The sequence below is a fragment of the Molossus molossus genome, unplaced genomic scaffold (genome assembly GCF_014108415.1).
Source record: "Molossus molossus isolate mMolMol1 unplaced genomic scaffold, mMolMol1.p scaffold_m16_p_9, whole genome shotgun sequence".
NCBI lineage: Eukaryota > Metazoa > Chordata > Mammalia > Chiroptera > Molossidae > Molossus > Molossus molossus.
Window position 1 is genome coordinate 27,423,628 of NW_023425403.1, and position 15,520 is coordinate 27,439,147.

The following is a 15,520-nucleotide window of genomic DNA, read 5'->3' on the forward strand; positions in this document are numbered from 1 at the left end:
GTGATTTTGGGGATGGCAAAAAGAAGTAGGCAGGGATGAGGTGTGGGCCAACTTCCTGTATTCAACTTATATCAGTTTAACTTTTGAACAATGTGAGAATTCATGTAAAATATTTATGGTTACCTATTGTGTTCTACTTAATATGAGTTAACTTCTAATTTAATGATCATTAATATAAAATTCTTCTCTTTAGAAAAGAATACTGCATTGAGGAATGGACTTCTAGTATTCTTCTTCTTAATTGTTCCCCTTATTGTATTTGCTGCTTTTGTCTTCATCAAGAGAAATCAACTACGGCAAAGCTGCTTCAGAAAGAAGAGATCACAAACATATGAGTACTTAGATTTTTTTTTTAAAGTCATATAATATAATTTAAATAATTATAATGATGATAGTCATATCATAGAGGCTGGTTTAACAATAGGGTTCTAAATGATCTCTCTATTCTTTTGACATGATCAGCAGGAAAAAAGGATAGTGCTGACTCAGCTACCTCTTATAATGGTGAGGGGGAAAGGATTATGGTAACCAGCCTGTATATTACTGAAAATGGCCCTTAGAGTTCATTTTGCTTGACATTGATTTCTGATAGTGGGGAAAGTAGGATTTTGGGCTACAATGTCTGATTTGTTTCTCTTAATTAGAGATTATAATATGGGATAAAGATTTAAAGATGTAAATGTTGAAAATTTTTCTTCCATTTCTATTTCAAGCATCAGTTCTCACAGAGGGAGAGGTTTTCAAATCACAGTTTTGGAAACAGATTTTTGTGAATTATAAGCTTTTAAGAAATAAGTTTTGGTGGAAGAAAGTTGTCATAATTCAGACAACTGACATATCTAATCTATGTGATAGACTCTTGTACAACTATCTCTTAACTATCACTTATATGTTGGCATTAGAATGTAACATAGATAAGCATGGATGTTGAAATCAGATCTAAATTTAAGTTCCAGTTTGTCATTTGTTAGAATTATGAACTAGAATAATATATAAAACTCTTTGAGCCTTGGCCTACTTCTTCTAAAAAAAGAACAATAATACCACCTATCTCTTAAAGTTGATGTGAGGATTAAATGAAATATTAACAAATAAAACCCATAGCACATTGGCTGGAACAGTGTAATTAATAATTAATCTTTATTATGTTAATGATGTCAAAATATACATATCTCTCCTCGATAGCTTACCTTTACTTCATTGCCCTATTTTTCTCACTTACACAGAGTGTATTGCTAGAGTATCCTAATGTGAGCTTTAATTTTTAACATATTCTAAAACAGATTTATCTTCCTGTCCTTTCTTTCACTTACTTTCTTACACACTTCAGACTGACCAATCCATGTAACTCCCAATCTGCATCTCTGAAATCTTAGTTCTGTGACTATAGTGATCTGCTCTCCTGTACATCTCTTCCTAGCTGACTTGTGTTGCCTCAGCATGTCTAAAACTCAACTAGTAATCTTTTCAGGTAGCTCATTTGCTCCTCTTGGACTTCCTAGTTTTTAGAGTGACTGCTTCAGTTTTTTTATATGTAGCCTAAGAGTATGCTTGTACTCTTCTCTGATTTTAGAAAGACTCAAGGAGAAAAGTTTGGGAACATTGGCCTCATTGACCAAATTTTATAATTTCTTAGAATTTCAGTTTATTTCATTGTGAAACGGGGTTAATAAAACTTTCCAGTACTGTAAGGATTAAAAATGTGTGAAAGCTGTTAAAAATGCTGGGACAAATTTAGCCATCATTATTGTCATAATCACCAGTACCAGTATCATTATTCTATTTTTGGGAAAGTGCAAGGTATGTGTACTGTGTCATGGAGAAATATTTTAATCTTAATTTAGCTCAAAAGCAATTCTGTCTTTCAGATCAGACGGCAAAAATCAAGGGAAAGTTTCTAGACACCCAGTGAGTGTTCCTCGACACGTTTCTCCAGTGACTCCTCCCAGAGAAGTTGTAAGTTTAAAATGAAAAGTTCTGTTTCTTTACTATTATTATGGTTTCACATTTTTTAAGATTAAAAAAATAATTGTCACATAGATAATAGAAACAGTTCCTAAGAATTTAAGAATGTGGCCTGTAGGTGGTCTCTGGGTTAGTAACTATCAGTAGGATCCCTGGCTCAGAGGGGAAGGCATCTAGATAAGAATGCTTTGCCTTGAAACCAAGATTGGGAAATGACATGGGACCCATGCTATCGCTGGTCTCTTTCTGTTTTCTGAGCCTGGCTTCCATAGGGCATGTTACCCACGACCTGGTGTTGAACTCCTGGAATACATTTAATTGTCTCAGCACTGGGACCAGTAATCACTGCTCCCCTGGGTGTATTAGGAAGTACTGCGATAATGACATACTTTTTCTCATCTCACTTTATATATCTTTTTTATGTTTTGAAATTTATGTTTATTTTTAATTAATTTTATTGAGGGTGGTATTGGTTAATAAAATTATAAAGGTTTCAAGTGTATAATTCTGATATATCATCTGTATCTTTCATTGTGTACAACCCACCACTCAAAGTCAAATTTCTTCTTTCATCACCATATATTTGACTCCATGTACCCTTTACTACCCTCCTATCCCCTCCCCTCTGGTAACCCATATTGTTATCTGTGTCAATGAGTTTTTGTTTGTTTATTTTTCTTATTTGCTTATTTGTTGATTTCAGTTTTATATCCCACATAGGAGTATATGATTTTACTTTATATATTTTTAAACTTTGTATAATGTTTTGTTTGATGTTTTACACATTTATTTGCAACCTACTTTTCCCTTTAACATTACTTTTTTATTTATCTCTGTCAATACATATAACCTTTGTTCATTCATTTTTATTTTTGATATTATGTTACATAAGTACCACATACAGTCGTCCCTTACAACTTCTTGAAAAACCACAATAGAGTGAAGCTGCGAATGTCGAAGCGTGAAGTGGTGAGGGATGACTGTATAGTAAATAAAGAATCCTACTTCGCAGAAATTCATTTATCATGGTAGAGTCTAGAACTGATTAATTGCTATAAATGAGGGCCGACTGTACTGTACAAATCCATTTTCCTATTACCAAATTAATAGGTAATAATTTCCTCTTACCAGATTGTGGGCTGAGATGAACATTCTATATATGTCTTCTCGTGTGTGTGTTTGATTTCTGGGACGGCACTGTCTAATGTAGTAGTTACTATCCACATATGACTGTTTAAATTTTATTTAAAATTAAATAAAATTAAGAATTCCATTCCTATTCACATTTTAAATGCTCAGTAGATCACAAGTACCACTGACTACTGTATTGTTCAGCACAAATCTAGCACATTTTCATCATTGCAGAAAATTCTGTTAGCACTGACTGAGGGGCATGTAGGAATTAAATTGCTAGTTGAAAGATATGAGAATATTTACTGGAAATTGCTAAATTGCTTTCCAGAGAGGTTATACCACAGGGTGATTGAATCATCAGTGGTGTATGAGCATTCCTGTCAATCTATAACTTTGTTAACACTTTTAAAGTTTTTCCCAACTTACGTGGAGTGAAATGATTAGATATCCTTCTTCATGTTTCATATATATGGAGTCTCCCTGTTCTACTCACTTTTCCCCTAAAAAAAGAAATAAAAAGTTATTATGCCCTTTTCTTCCTTAATTATATATCTTTGGGATTTTTTATATAACTACATATACAGGATTGCCACACAGTTTCTATATATTCAAGTTAGAAATTACATATATGCTGTTCTTCATCCTTGACATCGTTTTTTTTTGGTACGTTCCCTTAGCGGAAACCGAACCCGGAACTCTCTGGTCTGCAGGCTGACGCTCCAACCACTGAGCCAAACCAGCCAGGGTGACATAGTTTTTTTATTGTGGTAAAATATATATGCCATAAAATTTGCCATTTTAATCAGTTAAGTATACAATTTAGTGGCATTACATTCACAGTGATGTGCAATCATCAGTACTATCTTAAAAAACAAACAAAACTTTTTCATCACCCTAAACAAAAATTCTATACCCATGAAGCAATAACTCCCATCTCTCTTTCCCTTATATATTTGAGAGTCTCCTTTTCCATTTCTGCAAAAAAGGCTATTGGAACTTTAATAAGGATTGTGTTGAATCTGTAGATCACTTTGGGTTGACAGATCTTGGCAATACCGCGTCTTTGAAACAAACCATGAATGCTAGCTAGTTTTCTTTCCATTAATTTAAGACTTATTTAATATTTTCATCAATGGGTTGTAAGTTTTTTTTTTTTTTATTTTTTTTTTATTTTATTTTTTATCCTCACCTGAGAACATTTTTCCACTTTTTTATTCAGATAGAGTGAAAAGGAAAGAGAGAGGGAAAGAGAGAAACATCGACATGAAAGGGACACATCGAGTGGCTGCCTCCCACACGACCCAACCAGGGCCGGGGACAAACTGCAACCGAGGTACATGCCCTTAGCGGGAACCGAACCTGGGTCTCTCTGTACCGCAGGCCGACGCTCTATCCACTGAGCCAAACTGGCCAGGGCGGGTTGTAAGTTTTCAGTGTGCAAGTCTTTGCTGTTCTTGGTTAGTTTATTCCTAGGTATGTTATCCATTGGATGCTATTGTAAATGAAACTGCTTTCTTCTTCTCTTTAAAAAAATGTTTTTTTCTTCATTGATTTTAGAGAGAGGAAGGGAGAGGGAGAGAGAGATAGTGGAGAATATCTTAGTCAGGTACACTTCATCAGTGATTTAGTAGTTTCATCTGATCTTCCCTGACTTTACCTAATGTAAAGCATCTGAAACATTCTCTTACTTTTACTTACTTATGTAAGGCCATGCTATAGAGTCTCACTTTGTTGCAAAACTTTCTTTCAACTACCTTGTCAAGGAAGAATATAAGGAATTCCAAAGATCAAGGGTTGTAGATTACCATTTAGTTACTGAATAGGTTTGGCAATACATTTTGGGAAGATTATATTTGAAATGTATTGATATAGGAAATGTGTTACCTTTAAACTAATGTAGTTGATTATAACTAAGATTATAATACTTGAGTGATATTGAATATAGAAAATATATAGCCTTACAAGAATTAAGTATTCCATATTCAATGATAAAGATGTTGAATATGCAAAATATTTTTACATGTCAGCATTATAAGTTGTCTATTCATTAAGTTTTAAATATATTGGGTACTTTTACATGTAAAATAACAAACTGTATAGAAAATATATTTATGATTGCCTTGTGGTAATAACTTTTTCCCCCTTTTTTAGCCTATATATGCAAACCGATTTCCTGTACCAATTTATGCAGCCAAGCAGCCTCAGCAGTTCCCATCAAGGTCTGAAATGAATATGCTTAGCTTACTTGACCAGAATAAAACCCAGAATTAATGTCTAATATATTTCCTTGTATTTTAATATGATTTAGGACAAGTATTTATTGCCAGCAGTATAGACAGAGCATAATTTACAAAAAAGCTTTTAAGTATTTTATGTAAGTTTTGTCATATTGGTGCAGTGTCAAAATGAAATAAATGTTAAAGAAGCCTCAGCAAGACAGTAAACTGCTGCTACAGCCTTTGGTGTATGTAAGGTTCAAAAAGAAGGACCTTTCGAATAACCAGGGAAACCAGATGGGTTGGACTAGGCACTAGGGAAATGCCAAGGAAATGAGGAATTGTGGGGCCAAGGTCCAGGAGATGAACACAGTCTGGTGAGGATCCCATCTTTGGGGGGCATTTTCCTCTCATAGATATGTGTATCTATTCACAAAGTGAGAACTGATAAGTTAAGAAGCTGAGGAGAGCTTTCAACAAACTAAAAGGGCTGAAGGGACAAAAACTGGAGCCCTTCCAGGAGGAGATACTATGGCAAACATCCCAGGCTTTGTGTTGCAACCCAGGAGAAGAGTGAACTCCTCAGCTTATTCCTACAGTTTCTCTTTTTTAAACATTTGCTTCCCTCTCCCTGCCAAAGCCAGACATACAAGAAAAAGGAAATGTGACTGAAACCAAGAAAAGTAATGAAGCATAGAATCAGACTCAGAGGGCAGCCAGTTAATAGAGTTATCAGACATGGACTTTAAAACAAGTGTGATGATTATGTCATGGAATTAATGGTCAAGATTGAGAATTTAAGCACTGAATTAGAAACTTGAAAAAAAGGATCAAATTAAAGACTCAATAGATGGGCTTAAAATGAGCAAAAAAGGAGAAAATATGTTATTATATTTTGCATCACATAAAATGCATCCCACCTCTCCCATCCCCCAAAATCCTTCAAATTATAATTGAATAGCAACACTGACTGCATGTCCTCTTGTATAATCTGTATTATACAATAACAGTGTGTTGAAATCCAACTGAGCATCGGAAGGAGAATATATAAAAACTGAAACAGATATTCACCAGGTCATGTTGTGGTATGTTACTGGATTAGTGGTATGCTGGAATTGATCAGAGTGGTTAAGGAAAGGGTATCCTGTGAGGATTGAGAAGGACAGGTATAGAAGTCGTAGCCAATTTAGTTCTCAGAGTAGATATTATGTTTGAGAGAGCTGGAATTTCAGCTGTATGTATATATGTAAGGTTTATACTTACATAATTTGCTGCCCTTAAATCCTGATAGCACAAGAGGTGCTTAATCCTCACTTATCTTTTACTATTAGTCTGTTCAACTTCATGTGCTAGTCTTTTTAAAACATAAAAACCACCTCCACACAGCACTGTTGATTATAGAATAATATTAATTTAATTAATTTAAGGATGCTCCATTGTAGACTCCATTTGGAGCCCTTTCCCCATTGCTTAGCATTAATAATAATCTCAGAACAGTTACCCTTAAGAACAGTTAGCAGTGTTAAGGATGGTGTTATGTTGGGTTTGTAATGAATGAAGCATTATTTCATTTCGTCTAAACACATGATTAACTGTGTTTTTTCCTTCTCACAGGCCACCTCCACCACAACCGAAAGTACCATCTCAGGGAAATTTAATTCCTGCTCGTCCTGCTCCTGCACCTCCTTTATATAATTCCCTTACTTGATTTACCTTTTCTTTTGCAGATATCTTCAGGGAACTGAGCTAATACTTTTTTTTCTGATATTTTCTTGAAAATCCTTTCCTCTTGCTGCAACTATGAATGAAAACAAAATACCACAAAACAAACTTCACTAACACAGAAAACAGAAATTGAGTAGTGGGAATTGAGAAATATAAGAAATTCAATGAAGTCAGGGAATTTAAAATAACATTTTCATTTCCATCACTCAATAAGTCTTATTCAGTCATCTGTGAAGTTGATGCACTGAACATGGATTGTTATTTTGAACATTTTACTGTAACGATTCTCAAATTATAACTGTATTGGTTTAAGTTTTGTTGTTATGTGCTTAAATGTAATTAAGAATTTTGACCTTAGTTATCATTAATGTAGTTGCAGGTTGAACGTGTGATAATCTAATACCTGTGAAAACTGACTAATTAACTGCCAATAATATCTAATATTTTTTATCTTGCACAGACTAATCATCATATGCTAGAATCTTGAATAAAGATTTGTTCTGTCTTCAAAAGAATGCACAAATCCCACAATTAAGATACCATAATATTACTTTTTAAATATAAAATACACTAAAAGTGTATATGTGTGTATTCACACATAGTTATCTTCCATTTTTATGGTCATTCTATGGATAAATGATTCTATGGATTCTATGGATAATAGATTCTCTGGATCTATCTATGGATAATGAATATTAGAAAAGTTAATAATATAATCCTATTGTGAATCATGTTAAAACATGACATCCTTTTACAATAGCATTATTTTAATAAAGTATAAATTTTAAGGTACGAGGTATTTAATAGAACTAATCAGATATGCTGTTGATTCATGGCTATTGAGCAGGAGCAATTATATCTTCAATCATTTGAGCTGTTATAAAACCACTTGAGAATTTTATGAGCACTTTAATTAAGTTTAAAATCTGAAACTTCAAAGCTTGCTATTAATATAATTTAGAATGTTTACATTTACTAAGGTGTGCTAGAACATGTCTCTCATGACACCAATTTTCAAAGAAATTAGGCTGGAGAAAGGAAGGAAGAAAAAGTTTTCTTAGATAAGTGCAAAAAAGTTATTTGGTGTCTATGAGTTATCACAACTATTAAAAATGAGTTTTTACTATGGAAGAAATGGTATGGATGGTAAAATTTTAAGTGCTTAAAATTTTACATAATATTTCATAATAAACTTTAATAATAGGTTTATTAACTGAATTTCATTAGTTTTCCAAAAAATTTTGGTTTGTGTATATATACATATGCAAATATAACATTTACAATAAATAAAATACTTGAAATTCTGTTTTGTGTTGCCTAGTAACTTCCTACTCAGCTGTTTATAACCTTATTAATTAAAGTGTTATACTAGGCAAAACTACTGTACTAGTCAGTCTTTTACAAATATTTCACTAATTTTTAGACTATGTCAAATTGTGCACAATGGCTTTTTGTTATCAAAGGAAAACAGTTTTGAAGAAGACATATGTCAGTTCTCTGAAGATGGTACATTATTTTAACAATCAAGATATACATTAAAAGTTATAAACAGTCTCAAATGAAGACTCTTCATTTCACTTTAAATCCCTGAATGAATTCATATGAGACTAATATATTTGTGTCTTTCATTCATATAGTCTCAATTTTTGCAGTTATAATTCATATCACTGGAATTTTACAATTGGTAGTATATTAGCTATATAATTTAAAACTTTTCTCAGGATGAGATAATTCCTTGGATCTTTTAATATTTAGAAAGTTTTTCTAAAAGACTTTCATCAATTTAAATTCTTTTACTTTCACCTATATATTTAGAAATTATGCTTTTCACTTTGGTTTGTTCTTGATTTAGTGTGATTGCTATTAAAAAATAAAATTTCATGGTTATAGATGTCACTTCAAAATTGGAAAACATCAAAGGTCTCTCTTGCCATCTGCTGAAAATGTCTTAATAATCAAGGATCAGTTATATGTAACTTTGATAGAACTATTTGACTATATGTTCCCAGACTTACCTTATTTAGGGTATTGCATTTTCCCTTCCTATCAAGCAGATGCCTGCATCTCTAACCATATAGTTAAGCACAATGCAGGTTTTCTCAGCACAAATCAGATTTTGTTACATTCCATAAATGTTTTCTCAAACTCTACCATCTTGCAGGTATTATATTAGATAGTGTGATATATAAGTTCTCGATCAGAGTGCCTCCTTTTATGGAGAGAGCCACATACACAGGAAGATTAATATAAAGTCTGCTCTATTAAAGATTTTTTAAAGGTTGAGGGAAGGCAAATAACAAATAACTAGAAATTTAATCAAGACACCACTAATTGACAAATCTAAGCATTTACTGTAATTGTTCTAATGCTATGAAAAATGATGAAACCAGATTTTTGCCTCAGCTACTGTCTAAAAGCAGTGTTGGTATAGCACTGGCTGATCCTGTTGGGATACAAGCAGGGTGTATATTTTTGTTGCCTTATTTTTGCTCATGCTATCAGTTTTTGGGTTTAGATTGCCCTGTTGAAACCCTGTGCTTCCCTAAAATTGTATCTCAAATGTCAGCTTAGATGTGGTGATTCTGTATGTGAGCTTTTCTGTGTTCCCCCTGGGCCTTTTAGTTTGTGTGTCTGCCTTTCTGTTACTTAGTATGAAAATTCATTCTTTGGGATTTGAAAATAATTAAAAGATGGTGCATATAGGTGGGGACTGGAGTGAGGCTGGGGGGGAGAAGGCATTGCAGTATAAGAGAACAGGCAGTGTCCATTCAGGGAAGACCGGAAGTGAAGGTGGCCAAGCATTGGGGATGAGTGAAAATAGGTGGCAGCCTGGGTTCCGAATGTAGACAATATTCAATACTGTTTTGAGGCATTTGGCTAGAAGTTTCTACTAGAACATGCATACTGTAATTATGGACAAGAATCTTGTCCATCTCATTCACTACAATAGTTAATGAATATTCATTGAATTGAGAAGTTACTGAACAAGAGGATGACAGCACATGAATTTTAGCCAGGCCCTGTGGAGAACCAGATTGATTGGAGGGAACAGTAGACAGAGTCTGGTTACAAAGTGCATTTAGACAGTAGGTACAGGGCAAAAACCCTCAAACAAACATAACTGTAGCAGGCTCTTTCCAAAGATATCAAAATCTCACTTTGTTCATTCTAGGAATCTAGTTTTTTTTGTTTGTTTTGTTTTTAAGAGAAACCAAGCTTTAGGAGAATACGTATATTTGTGTATGTGTTCATATATATTTTTTTCTTATTTTCATTTCATTTTTAATTAAATCTGTTGGGGCGGCAGTAGTTAATAAGATTATATGGGGTTCAGATGTATTCTATGATACATCATCTGTGTATCGCAGTGTGTGCCCACCATCCAAAGTCCAGTCTGCACTCGCCATATATTGACTCCCTTTACCCTTTACTATCTCCATTGCCCTTTCCCTCTGGTAATAACCGTGCTTTGTGTTTATGAGTTTTTGTTTGCTTTTCCTGTTCATTTGTTGCTGTTTAATATTCCACATGTGAATGAAATCATATAGTTCTTACCTTTTTCTGTCTGGCTTATTTCTCTTAGCATTGTATTCTCAAGTTGTATCCTTGTTGTCCCAAAAGGCAGTATTTCACCTTTTCTCCTGGCTAAGTAGTATTCCATTGTATATATGTACCACATCTTGATCCTAGTGTATAGTTTTAAATTCGGAAAGTCTTCCAGGTTGGTCTTTTAAAGCACCTAGAAATGTCTGATACAAAACAGTGCCTAATAAACGTGTTAGCTCTTTTAGATCCATCAACGCGGAGGGACAGGTTTGTGGGGATGGACACTGGCAGGCGGTGGGGAGCAGCTGGTTTGGATACGTTTAGAAGACGGAGCTTAGGGACGGACTGACTTGAATACGACACACATCACAGGCTATTAGTCATAAAGCGCAAAGAACTCCGCCCCAGGAACGTGAGCGCGGAGGCGGCCTCGAGCGGCGCCCCGCTGGAGCTGGCACAACGGCTGCCGGCTCAGTCCTGCCCGTACCGGCATGTTCCGCTTGACGATGCTGCTTGCGGGCCTCGGCGGTTTGCTAGTGCGCACACGCGGTAAGGCCAGGGAGAGCCTGTTGCTCTGCTCTGCAGCGGGAAGGTTTTTCTTTTCCTTCTTTCAACGCCTACCAGCTTTAGTCAGACTGTGCCCCAACTCGGTTAAAAACCAGGGTCCTTACCTGCTTTTTGGTTTCTTTACCTGTCACCCTGGAAACTAGGCCGTGTTCGGGCATCTGGCCTCAGAAGTGATGCAGGAGAGCGGAAGATCATTTTAATAAGCTCGTGGGCAAACCCCGTACTCTCTGAATTTGGATTTGACCTTTTATGGAGGTCTGTCATGCACATCACCAAACTGCCTCAAAATTTCTTCCACTATAAAGCATCCCAGAAACTTCTTGAACTCTCTACTCAACCTCCAAAAACTAACTTTCCTCAGATATCACTTGTTCCAACATAATAACTTGTCTTGCATACAGTACTGTTTGTCCTGCAACACAAAATAGTACTTGAAGCAATAAATGAGTTTGATTATTGTGAGTCACATTTTGATTCCATAGTGAGGAAGTTCCAGCATGAAGATAGGTAGAATTTAGTTTCCACCATTCCCCACATTGTTTCATTAAGGGGGTGCACATCTTCCCAATACCAGGTTCACTGTAGATCTCATTGCCCTACCATAAGGACATACTATGAGAGGTTACATTGTATGTAGTCAAGCAGACTCCAACACAGAGTGAACTCATGGTCATCTGAATCATGTAAGAGAACATAGTTACTGACATCTAATGGAAGATAACCTAATGTTCTACCAGTACCATTTATATTTTCAAAACAAGGAAAAGTTACTAGTCAATGTCCACATCTGAGTAAGGGGTATATAATTTTATGAGCAAGGAGGTCGCAATGGAAGGTAGTTATCTCTGGGGCATGTTTTGCAAAGGGAAGTTTTTATGTGTTTCAAAGAAGGCAGAAGAGAACCTTACATTTTTACCAGTCAACTTTTGTTTTTATTTTTGTCTTTTTTTTTTTTTTTTGCCACCCCTTTTAGGGATAGAGGCCAGGCCATGAATTCAGGAACCTCAAGAGTATGGTTTGCTGTAGTCAGTGAGATTTTCAGATTCAGAAAGTTTCTGTAGGGTAGGAACAAAAGGGTGTAATAAAGCAAAATTTTCAGCAATGAATTTTACAAAAAGATTGAGGCCAACCAATAGCTAAAATGATCTCTATTAACAGGAGCCATTGTGAGAACTCAAGAAAGGTAGGTGTATACTAGCTATTGTGAGTTCTAAGCGAAATAAAAACAGTTGATGAGCTGGAGGTTATAAGTATAGCATATAAGAATATAAGAAGAGCAGTTTTTCTGAATTACAAGGTCTTACCACCATAAATTACATATTGTCATGCACTTTCAACACAGAGAAAAGTGGATAAAAGAGTTTTTCTGAAAAATTGTTCAGGGAATAAAACATGAGATTATATTGACCTGGTCTGGAATCTTGAGAAAGCTCTCTATTGAGATGCTGTCTGCTTCTACTTGGAAATTCTGAGCTTTTGTTCCCCAATTGGGCAGTTTGCCAGGTAGGCATCAGAGCTTTCTTTAAAACGAGAAACATGAATCCAAGAATCAATGCATTTAAGTTCAGCTGCACAAGGATTACTTAAAAGTACTTGGTAAGGTACCTTCCATGGGGGTTGTAGAGCATCTTCATGGAGATGTATTTTCCAATGGGCAAAATCTCCAGGATGTAAGTTGTGGTGGAGCAGGTCTTCGTCTCCCAGGAGCGTGCTGTGAAGACTGTTGGACTGGTTGGCTGTTTATCTTTAAAACCTCAATCCCTTGCACTAAGACAACATGTCCTGTGACAAGTAGGAGTTCATGAACACACAAGCACATCACTATCAGATACCCAGTAACAATTTCAAATGGTGGTAGTTTGTGTCTGCTAAAGAGTGTAATCTTAGATTCATTAAAACGAGGGACAGAAACTGTGGCCCAGGAAGATTAAAGACCTTTACACATTTAGCAAGTTGTGTTTTTATAATGCCATTTGTCCTTTCAACTAGTCCAGAAAACTGAGGGTTATAGACACATTGAAAATATGGTAAAATAGGTCAAATATTACAAACCGTACTAAGAATTTTTCCAATGAAATATGTTCCTCTATCACCGTCAACGCTAATGGGATGATTTTTTCTAGTAGGACTTGGACACAGCAAGGGCTGTAGCCCTTTGACAGGGAAATACTTCCACCTATTGAGAGTACATGTAAACCATCACCAAAACATATTTATAACCTTGAGAAGGGGCCTATGAATAAAATCTAATTGCCATACCTCAAAGTGTCCTTTGGTAAAGGGAAATGTGGATAGATTTATTTGGGTTATACTTTGGACAGACAAGACACCTCTGAAACAATTTTGGGAAGTTTTCAATAGTAATGCTGTCCTAATCCAACATTTTTTCTGTAACCTGATGTGGTATTTCATGGATTAATTTTAATATTGCTTCTCAGGTGATGTCTGTCTGGCCCATACCATAATTTGGTTTTGGGACTGTAAGTACAATGAGCATCTTTTTATTTTTGCATTTCTTTTTCTTTCTTTCTTTTTTTTATCCTCACCCGAGGACATTTTTCCATTTTTTGCTCAGAGTGGGAGGGAGAGAGAGGAAGAGAGAGAGAAAAACATTGTCATGAAAGGGACACATCGAGTGGCTGCCACGTGCACGACCAACCAGGGCCGGGAACAAACTGCAACCGAGGTACGCGCCCTTAGCGGGAACTGAACCTGGGTCTCTCTGGACTACAGGCCAACCCTCTAACTGCTGAGCCAAACTGGCCAGGGCTATTTTTGCATTTCTTTTTCAGTGGCATACTGTTGCCCATCGTTTTTTGTTTTGTTTTTGTTTTTTCCCCAAATCTCTAGTATTATCCATGCTAATGGAAATCATCAACGAACAAAGAGAATTCTGAGAATAATAATTTTGGAGAGCATCTCTTTTAGCTCTTTTGTTGGCCAGACAATTTTCATATTCTTTATTGGTGTCTGTTTTTAATGACCAGGAACCTTAACAATAGCTAATAGTTTTGGTAATATAACAAAGCAGTATCACCCAACCTATTTTTAATGTTATTTCCCCTGGTGTTAGAAATCCACAGTTTTCAAAGCATACCAAAGTCTTGGGCAGTGCCAAAAGTGTAGCAACTATCAGTAAAGATATTGTCAACTTTTACTAGTGCACAAACACAAGCAAGTGCAAAAAGTTCTGCTCTTTGGGCTGAAGAGGCCTGTGGAATATATTAAAAGGGTAGCTGTAGCATATTCACCAGTAAGTTTGCCTTCACCAATGAACTAAGAAACGGGGTTATCAAGGGGAGTCTCTCTTGCAAGTCAGGTCGTGGACCAATGAAAGTGTCACAGGTCAGTAAACAGTCATGTGGGGTTTTATCAGCTGGTAAAGGAAGAAGAATGGTAGGATTGAAGGCATTATAATGAAAAATATTTGTGTTAGGCAAAGAGAAAAGTAACACTTCATAGGATACGAGTTCACTAGCAGAAAGATGGGGAGGGTAGTGAGAGTATAAAAGGATTTCTATTGAATGGAGTACAGAGACTTTCAAAAGGGAACCCATTATGATGTCCTCCGTTGTCTTTAGCAGAAATGCAGTGGTGGAGACAGCTTGTAGGCAGGGATGGAGCCCTCTAGCCACAGGATCCAGCTATTAACTATAATACTCAGTTGGCCCGTAGTGATCCCGGTCTTGTTGGACCAAGATGTGCAGGGCATTTCCTTCCCATTTGTGGACAAAAAGAGAGAAAGGGAGAGAATAAATGGGATGTCCTAGGCTGGGAGCTGAAGTTAACTCATGTTTTAGGGCCTGGAAAGCAGATTCAGATGTTCTTGTCCAAATGATTGGGTCTGGTTCTTGTTCTTTTGAAAAAACATAGAAGGGTTGAGTGCACAAAGAAAAGTTCGAAATCCAGCTTCTGCAATATCATGCCAACCCTGGAAAACTCCGCAAATGTCTTAGTTTTGGGAAGAGGGAATTGAAATATTGCCTGGGTCCTGTTTGGATTCAACATTAATCCCTGAAATGTCACTAAACGTCCTAAATATTTAACTTGGGTTTTTAATAAATTGGAACTTTTCCTTAGAGACTTTATGTCCTTTTAGGACTAATTGAATTAAGAGAAAAAGACTGTCCTGAATGCATTGTTTCTCAGAGAATGAGCAAAGAAGGAAATAATCAATATACTATAATAAGGCAAAACCTTGTGGAAAATCACATCTGCCAAATCCTGTTTGAGTAATTGGGAAAAATAAAATGGACTTTCAGTATAACCTGTGTCATAACAGTCCAGGTGAAGACAAAAGGTACTTGTTTTCCTGATCAACAGGAAATCTAAAGGAGGCACTTCATAAATCAGTAACAGTGAAGAAG

General features: G+C 35.8%; 1 protein-coding gene across 1 annotated transcript in view; it reads left to right on the forward strand.

The window, feature by feature from the left end:
* Positions 1-8,181, forward strand: part of ADAM9 (ADAM metallopeptidase domain 9) — a 131,277-nt gene extending 123,096 nt beyond the window's left edge. The window contains exons 19-22 of the mRNA XM_036250160.1: positions 194-335; positions 1,869-1,956; positions 5,251-5,318; positions 6,930-8,181. Of these exons, the coding sequence (XP_036106053.1) occupies positions 194-335; positions 1,869-1,956; positions 5,251-5,318; positions 6,930-7,023 (392 nt within the window). The 3' untranslated portion in view covers positions 7,024-8,181. The remainder of the gene's footprint in view (positions 1-193; positions 336-1,868; positions 1,957-5,250; positions 5,319-6,929) is intronic.
* Positions 8,182-15,520: the final 7,339 nt, after the last annotated feature.